Source organism: Crocodylus porosus, unplaced genomic scaffold (assembly GCF_001723895.1).
Source record: "Crocodylus porosus isolate Cpor-Errol unplaced genomic scaffold, CroPor_comp1, whole genome shotgun sequence".
Taxonomy (NCBI): Eukaryota; Metazoa; Chordata; order Crocodylia; family Crocodylidae; genus Crocodylus; species Crocodylus porosus.
The window spans coordinates 51,761,902-51,771,298 of NW_017728943.1; the positions used below are offsets into that span (position 1 = coordinate 51,761,902).

The 9,397-nt window shown below is 44.2% G+C and overlaps 1 protein-coding gene across 1 annotated transcript in view; it reads right to left on the reverse strand.

The window, feature by feature from the left end:
* Window positions 1–3,412: 3,412 nt before the first annotated feature.
* Window positions 3,413–9,397, reverse strand: part of MSH2 (mutS homolog 2) — an 89,613-nt gene continuing 83,628 nt past the window's right edge. Inside the window, exons 15-16 of the mRNA XM_019549348.1 lie at window positions 7,169–7,341; window positions 3,413–4,090 (exon numbers count right to left, since the gene is read on the reverse strand). Coding sequence (XP_019404893.1) covers window positions 3,920–4,090; window positions 7,169–7,341 — 344 coding nt within the window. The 3' untranslated portion in view covers window positions 3,413–3,919. The remainder of the gene's footprint in view (window positions 4,091–7,168; window positions 7,342–9,397) is intronic.

Genomic DNA, 9,397 nt, shown 5'->3' on the forward strand with positions numbered 1-9,397 from the left:
ACTCCTCACACCTTATCCCATAAAAAGCCAGATTCTCACCACATTTTCACCCCCAAGACATTTAACTCATCTAAACAGAATGTAAAATTTCTCCCTGCCCAAACTGCATGTCTTATTCTATTTGGCCAAAGCTCCCTACTGCATTTGGATGCACATTATTTAGACTGTCTACAGTACAGTTCTAGGAAGAAAGGTCCACAGCTGTATTGCACCAACAGCACCAATAATATAGACAGCAGTCTGGGGGTACTGGTGTTTCTGTTACTATCAAGCAAATCTGAGAAGCTTGTCAGCTACCAATGGCCAGTATTTGTATTATTGCAATACAAAAATAAATCTGCCTATAAAGCCACCTATTGTTCTAATCTAGTCTGATGAAGAGTAGTTAAAGTAATCAAGGAAAAATGGCATCTTCAAGAGAAACTAATTTCAGCAGTGTTCAATAATGACCTTTCTTTTCACCTCCAAAAATGTTTTCTTCCTAAACAGCTTTCTAAATGAAAAGCAACTACACAGATTACAGATATTGTCCATTCAACAAGGATCCAGTGCCGAGCATTCTGAAAATGCGGGTATGAACTGAGAAAAAAAAAGAAAATTTCATTTTTTACCCAAGACTGACAGTAAGGGGCCTCAAACTTTCTTGATAACTACACTATTTGGCTGGGAAGCTTTGATGATCTTTGTATTCTTGGCACATTTGTTGTCATTACAGATGACTTCCTGGCACAACTCCTTTGAAGAGGGAAAAAAAGCAGCTTAATTTGAATTAGAACAAACGGACATTCTCCCCCTTGCAGGAACAATGTATCGAAAGGAAAGGAAACATTACAAGCTTCAACTGCCAGAATTTCCTACTCTCGTTTGAATGGTTTTTCCAACCCCCAGGTGCAGCCTAGGATTATAGCAACACTTGGATCCACAGATGCAAAGGGGTATTTCCACAGTGGGCATATGTACTGCCCTGACTGTATCCTCTTCTCACTACATGCTGGGCACCAACTCCTGAAAAACAGCTGTACTCTCCGGATCTATCATCACCTCAGCTGCTTCTAGAGCCTCCCAAAAGGGAGGTTCTATAGTACAAACAGGGAAGCAACTTAAATTGATAGTTTCTAAAGCTAAAACCAGACATCAGATTTCTCCAAGGAGAAGGCCTGTTGTCCTGGAATTCTGCATCCATACAATCCCACTTTAAGTACCTGTGAGGTATGCAAGATAATGCACACTAACACTTTCCCCCCCAGACAGTCAAAGCTTATTTGAGTTACCTGCCATTTATTCCAAGGATAAGCTACATGTGTAAATGGTTGTGCTGCTCTTCCTTTGTATCAGGTTGATGCTGATCCATAAGAACTGCTTCCAACACCACCTCTGTTTTTAGCCTAGTCGTATTAACATGTGCTTCCTGCAGTCCCTTCAGAGCACCTGATGAAGTAAGTTGCTGCTTACTTCAGGCTGAACAGACTAAATCTGATTCAGTCAGTCAGTAACTTTGGAGTTAGACTAGGGGTTTTCAACCAGGGGTACGTGTACCCCTGGGGGTACGTGGGATGGCCTCAGGGGGTACTTGGCAGTGGGCACCGCCACCGGCACTTCTACCGCCGCTGTGCTGCCAGCACACTCATTGATCAGCCGCTGGGGAACACCCCCCACCAACTGGTCTCAGGGGGGTCTCCCCTGCTCATCGACTGGCCACTGGGGTACTCCTTGCTTCTCGACCAGGCACCAGGGGTATACTGACCCAAAAAGTTTGAAAACCCTCAAATTAGACTGTTCTCAGTGATGACAGAACAAGGAGCAATGGTGCCAAGTTGCATCAAGGGACCTTTAGGTTGGATAATATGAAAAACTTTCTCCCTAGAAGGGTGGTGAAACACTGGAATGGGTTACCTTGTTAGGTTTTTAAGGCTCAGCTGAACGAAGTCCTGGCTGGAATGATCTCCGTCAGGATGGTCCTGCTTTAAGGGACTAGATGCCCTCCTGGGGTCCCTTCCCACCCTAATATTCTGATTCTTTGGGGTGCAGATCTAACCCACCTTCTGCCTGACTTGAGACTAACATGGCTAACTACCTCTCTCCCTGTGTCTGAAGAAGGCAAGCCAACTTCTGCTCTTCATTTGCCTTGGAGCAGACCTTCTGTGGAGTCCCCACATAGGGCAGCAGTGGAGATGGGTGAGCATGCTGCAGCTGTGGAACTCTTCAATGGATGAGGAGGGGAGCATGTGGCACAAGCATCTGCCTACTGGATTGTATCATCATTCCAATAAAGAACAAGGCTTATTGCTGTTGCTAAAGAAATCCACTTGAATACTGTAACTTCACATAAGCAAATAGCCCACCAGCTCATTTTCCTAGAAGGCTTAAGTAGGTTAATAGCACTTGCAAACTTCAAAGACTGCCAGTTCTTTCTAGAAAAGCAAAAGCAGGTTGATCTATTGCAAATCTTGTGTTCCAATGTGAATTTTAATTCCATAATATTTTAAATTGATTCTTTCCTAATACATATATGGTTAAGAATATTTGCATATTAATCCCACATGGATTAATAAATGTAGCTACTTTGGCATTGCTTTATACAATTCTATTCTGCCTGGCAAACCTGTGTAAACTGAATATATGCACTGATTGTGCTCTACTGTGTGGGCAATCTTTTCTTTTTTAGTACAGTATTCTATTTTAAAATGAAAACAGGGCATTATAGCAGAGTTCAGGAACTACACTTGATCTGAGCAGAGAAGGCCAAGAAGCGTTGTAAAGAAACATTCTTCACAACAAACCAACTTTTGCCTATTACAGTTGGAATACTACACTTGTTTTCTACATTCTTGGTTTCATTAAAGAATTTTTTGCCAACTTCAAGGTTATCCAGATAAACTTGTTGCTATTGGTTTTTTAGCAGCTTGCAGCCACCAACATCCTTAGAATACACTGATTTAATCTGTGGACAGCACACATCAAGGATTCATCTCTGTCATCTGCAGCAGAAATTTTATTTTACTTTTGTAGTCTCAAAGACAGAGTGCCACTTTTTTTTCTATAAAGCTTCTGAAATGGACAGTTCTAACTATATAGTTAAAGCACTGTACCATCACCATGGAAGGTACTAGATTTAGGCAAGAACTGCAGGCAAATTTGCATCTTGATATGTTACAAAATCTCTCATGGTGTGTATTAACATGAATTAGTCTTTGCCCTTCAGCCTGCATGAATCTGTTTCCACATGCACGTGAAAGCTGACTGTTGTTACAGTCCAAGTACTAGTTGTTTGTATTACAAAACTACCACCCAACTGGCAGCCTCTGGACAATGAAGATGTGTCACTGAACAGGAAGTAGTGCATGCAAGGCTGGCATAGCACTTCCTTGCACTATGTCTAGTTCAAGCAAGTGTAAACTCTCCTTGCATTTTAAAAAAATAGTTTCAGTTAAATATCAAGTTATTAAATGGTAATACCTCAAAAAAAATTTTAACCATAGCACTAATAGTTATTTTGGACTAGGAGATGCATTACCAATAAATAATCCTGAAAAAGAACATCTGTCCATTTTGTACCTGAGCCCGTAGTTTTCTTACCATATACAATACTTTGCTATATGTAATTTGAACAGTTCCATTGTTTGGCACATCCCGTTTCAGTCAGATTTTATGACTCTTTTTTGAAGTAGCATTAATACTTTCCCAACATTAGGAAAACAACTTTATTGAAAATTTTGAAAAAAAAATCACAGATAATCATTACTAAGTTATTAAGCCAGTACAGTATGTACTCTGACAGTTTCAAAATTTTACTCAGAGAGAAAAAAGTTGCACTAGTGATCAATGCAAAGTATTATAAAGTCTAAACCTTACAAGACAGAAAATGATAGTTCTTTCAATTTAAAACATACTCTCAATGAAATGTCTCATTTGGCTTTTTTCATGAAGTGGCTTTTGTTCGGGCAATAACTTCATTTACAAAACTATTATTCTTTGCCAGCACTCCAGCTTTCAGTTGTTTCAGTTTTGTTCTGATGTCTTCCTCAGACATGGCTGTCAACGGCAATGCTTTCACTTGATAAACGAAGTCCTGAATTATTTTCTCACCTTCCTGAAAGAAAAAAATGAATGTGTAATTAGTCCCTAAGCCTACTCCTTCCAACATCTCTCCAAGAAAACAGTGGGGTTCTGTTTAGCTATAAAAAAAATGTCTGAAGGCCAAAGGCTGGTATTTTGGCATTTGTTGCTCTTTTGGCAAGAGCTATATCAATGTGTATCAATGTTCACTTTCACTTAACAATCTGTGAACAAAAACATTTGTTGCTATGTAGAGATAGACTTTTGTCTGTGGGTGCAGGGGACTGAATGAGGCACAATGGCCTTAGACTGCAACAGAAGATATTTATATAGGAAATCAGAAATAATTTTCTAACTATGAGAGTGGTCAAGCACTGAAACAGGCTACCTAAAGAAACTGTGTAATCTCAATCCTTGCAAATTTTCCTTGGGAAGTTGGTTCCAGATTTTGGCCACCCTAACTGTAAAACACTGCCTTCTGATCTCTAACCTAAACCTATTCTCCATCAGCTTATTACCATTGTTCATCACCCCAGGTAGTGCTGGGTAGAAAAGGGCTCTACCTATTTGCTGATGATCTCCCCTGATGAGTTTGTAGGCAGCCATCAGGTCCCCCGTCTGCCTCCTCTTGCTGAGGCTGAACAGGTCCAGGCCCCTCAGCCTCTCTTCGTAGGGCCTGTCCTGCTGCCCTCTCACCAAGCGGGTGGCTCTCCTCTGAACCCTCTCCAGGATGGCCACATCCCTTTTTAAATGCGGCGCCCAGTACTGGACGCAGTACTCCAACTGCAGCCTGACCAGTGTCACATAGAGGGGAAGTATCACCTCCCTGAACCGGCTTGAGATGCATCTTTGGATGCATGAAAAGGTATGGCTGGCCTTGCTGGCTGTGGTCTGGCATTGGTGGCTCATGTTCATCTTGGAGTCAATAATGACGCCAAGATCCCTTTCCGCCTCTGTGCTTTTAAGAGGGAAACTCCCCAGCCTGTATGTATGCTGTGGATTCCTTCTCCCAAGGTGTTTAGTCAGAGATGATCCTGTCTTGAAGCAGTGGGCTGAACTAGATGATGTTGTGAGGTTCCTTCCAACCCTACTTTTCTATGATCCTATGATTAACCCATGATTAATCCTCTGATCTATGATCTTATGATTAAAGTTGCTGGGGGTGTGAAATGCTGTATGTTTTAAGAACCTGATAGTCTAAAAGGCTGAATTTACAATGTCTGTTTCATATTTAATCTCTGCTCATAATTTTAGTTCTGGAGCTGGGCACTGGGTGCATACAAAGACTGGTTCAATCCCTGTAATCAGCAGCAACTTTACCTCATCGACTAGATACTGGGGTGCTAAACTGCAAACACAAAAATGTTTTTAACACTCCAAGGGAAAGGAGAGTTTGTTACCAAGCAACCAAAGACTGGCAGTCACTAAGGAGAACAGGTTAAAACGAAGACTTATGTACTTGCCTTTAAGGAAAGGCTAAAAGTGGAAATTTTTTAAGTGATAAGCAGGGATCCTGGTTTTCTCTGATAAAAAAAAATGTGCAAATTCTCTGATAAAAATCCCAAAATCCACGATTAAAATGAAACACCACTATATATAGGTATAATTGAACAATGTTTTATTGAGATACTTATAATTTTAAAGCAATTTGGAAGCCTACAATCACTATAGTAAAATAAATTCTAAGTACCTATAAATTTTGGTATTTGATTTTGTGTTTTTTATCATGGAAAATCAGGGCTCCTTCTGCCCCCTTAGCTTACCAGGAGGCAGGTCCAGGCCCCTCACTCCCAAGTCACCATCCCCCAGTCCTGTTAGTGACCCTCACTCCCCACAAACAGCTCCCTCACCCCTGCTGGTGTCCCTCACACCTCCCACCCCTCCGGCCCTGCTGAGGGGCCCCAAGTTGCCAGGACTATGGGGCCAGGGACCCTGGTCTGCAGCCCCTTGCCCCCCAAAGCAGAGGCCCCCCACACCTGAGCCCTGGGTGCCACTCGCAGGAGGCAGCGGTTGCTGCATCCTGAGTGGGGACCCCAGCTCCCCCTCCCCCACAGGCAGCATGGCCAAAGTGGAGCCCATAGAGGGGGAGGCAGGTGCAGGCTGCCTGCTGCAGGCTCAGGCAGGGGAGAAGGGGGGCTGGCTCCCTGCTCTGCTGTGCACACACCCAGGGGGCAAAGGGAGGACGTGCCCCCAGATCTGTGCACAGGATGGCTGTGAGCTGCTTTCTCCCAGGGCCTCCGCAGCCCAGCAGGGCTAGGCAGGGAAGCTTGTTGCAGCTGCTGTGAGCCCCACGCTGCCCTGGTGATGCGCCTGCTGCCCGCCCCAGAGCAGGGTGGCAGCAGTGTGGGATTGTGCCCCTCGCTGCTCCGGGGTGGGCAGATCCTGCCCACCAGGCTGTGAAGGCCCCGAGGGAGAGCAACAGGGTGGGGAGCCCAAGCCTGTAGAAGGCAGCCTGCCCCTGCCCTGCACACAAATCTGGGGAGCATCCCCCGCATCCATTCAGGAGTGCGGACAGCAGCAGGGAGCTGGCCTCATCCCCCCCCACCTCCCAGATGAGCTGCCCACAGCTCCATCCCACTCCCTGCCAGGGCCCTGTGGCTGTGTATTGCAGCCCTGGGCCTAAGCTCCAGAAACTCTGCCAGTCTGCAGACAGCTATCTGCAAAAGAACAAAATCTGTGTGTTTCTCTATTAAAATGAAAAATCTGCACTTTTCTAGTTTTTTCCTTTTTGCCAGCCATCAGGTTTCTAATGCAAAACCACAACATTAGAAAGGTAACGTTACATTCCTATGGTTTACTTTTTGCTACTGGACTAACAAAATTAGTCTGACAGAGTAATATTTATTGAAATAAGCTACACGAAGGAGTCACCAAAGCAAAATCTATTTTTATGGAGAAGATGCCTGATTAGGTCCATTTAAATTCAGACTAATCAAAACCAAAGCCCACTCCCTAGATACTCACTGAACTTCAAGAATGAACTCTGAAGCCAGACCATTTTTATAATGGGGCAAACTGGCACTTTAGCATGAAATGTGCTTTGGGGAAGTTTTGTTCCCAAGTTATTCAGTTTCAGTTTGTCTAGATTAAACATATTTTTATGTCAGCTAACCTGTTTTTCTCGGTAGCATCTCTTCACTGCTGGCTCTCCTTCAGATTCCTCAGGCTCTCCAATGTTTTGGAACTCCTCCAGCTCCAGAGCTTTCTCTTTTGCACTCTCTATTACGTGTTTTGGAAAAGCAACAAGCTCTGCTACATGTATCCCAAAACTCTGGTCACAAACACCTGGAAGAAAATAACTAGTCAATTCTCAGAAAACAATATGTATGATGCATTAGATCATATGAACAAGCCCTAAATGCTCAGTTTTCAAGAGCTGACTGTCTTGTTCAACTCTCCTAATATCTTCCAATTTACAAACATTTGATCTATATTTAATAAGGAAACGTGCATTTATTTGATTACAGAGAGGTAGTAAGTTGAGTTGGTCTGAAGTCAGGCAGAAGGTTAAGTTTAGTTAGTCTCTAGGGGTGCCTATACATGAGTAGGGAGGCTGCTCTGACACACTTTAATTACAGTGCATTGGAGCAGACTTGATTAATCTAGTTTGCTGGAGTGCGGTAGTTACTGTGCTCCTGCAGGCTTCTGCATCTCACGTGTCAGCATCCCCTGGGTCACTTAAAAATGGTGGCAGGGTCACTTGAACTAAAGCTTGTTGAATGCGCTTTAGTTCAAGTGCCCCTGCCACCATTTTTAAATGCAGGGACACTGATACATGAGACACTATGGCGCTTTAATTACACTGGCTCTCATCGCCACTCTAATTAAAGTGCCACCCCCCTCCATCTGCAGAGCACATGTAAAAGTCCTAAAGGTGCATCTCTACCATGCCTTCTGTTTGATTACAACCCTAGCTGAACAGATAAAAGGGAAAATATCTTTAAAAATATTTCCAATACCTTAAAAAATATTTCTAATTTTTTTTTAGTGTATTGGAATTTCCTAAATTTCAATCAAGCGTTTTCGTATGCAGCTCTACAGCATATTATCAGCTATGCCAAGATTTAAACCCATCCTTGTTAACTGCAGTTACTTTAATAGTACACATTTTCTCAGCACGGAAGTATGGGAGGTTTTTAAGGGGGGGGGGGAGGGTGTTGTTGTCGTTTTTTTAAGGTGTGCCAAAACCTCTTACTTTGCACCTCACTGCAATTAAATTCACTGACATAAAGTACCATGTGTACTACAGAGATGTGTAAGAGACAAAAATAAATACCTCATTTGCTCTGATTGTTAAATATCGCATTTGCTCTTATGTCAGAGCAAGCACCTAAAGAGCAATTTTCATTATCAGAAGCCCTTCTTGGTACATTATCAACTCCAGGCCTGGATTCATGCTGCTGGCCTGACAGGCCCTCTACCTACTCTGTGAAGAATCCAAGTAGGACACCAGAGCTAATACTAGTAGGTATGGACTAAAAACTGGTTAAGAGAAGAAAAAGCAGTCTAATAAATAGGCAGTGACCAACAAGGGGAAATAATGGTAAGGTCCCCCAGGACTAAGGTTTTGTCAGTGTATAATGAATATATTTATCCATTATCTAAAAGGATGAAGGGAAGTTTGAAAAGAAAAAAACCTACCGAGGCCTAGAGAGATTATTGAAGAACTTCAAAATAGAGGTGCACCGATGGATCGATACAGATATAAAGAAAATCTGCTGTATTGGATATTGGCCCAATTAGGTTGATAAATGTCCAACAGCTGCAGTACAGCACTCAAGCAGCCAGGAGCAGAGCCAGCAGCATGGAGAGATGCCTCCAGCTGGTCAGTCCAGTGTGGTAGAAGGGGAGGTGGGAGGGAAGAGGTATGGAGGGGGGCAGAGCAACACCTCCCACAGTGAGGGAGTGGGCAGCAGCAGCAGCAGGCATTGCCCAGGCAGGGCGAGGCGGGACAGAGCCGCAGCTTGTGCTTGCAACCTGGGAGGGCGTGGTGGGGGTAGGAGGGGCATATGTCCCTGGAGCTGCACAGGGTGGAGTGGGGTGGGTTGCAGCCGAGGCTGTGTGGGGCACTTCTCGGCAGGGGATGGGCTTGGAGCAGGTGCCAGCAGCACTGGGAGGATGCTGCATCCACCCCAGATTTCACCGCAGCTCAGCTCCCAGCACCACTGCCACCAACCGCAGACCTGGCTCTTCCCAGCACATGGGTGGAGGTGGGGCATCGAGCTGGAGCAGTGCCGGGCAGCTGGCGGCAGTGGTGCTGGAAGCGGAGCAGTGGTGAAATCTGGAATAAATGCAACATCCTCCCAGCGCCACGGGTGCCCACTCCAAGCCCTGCCCCTGC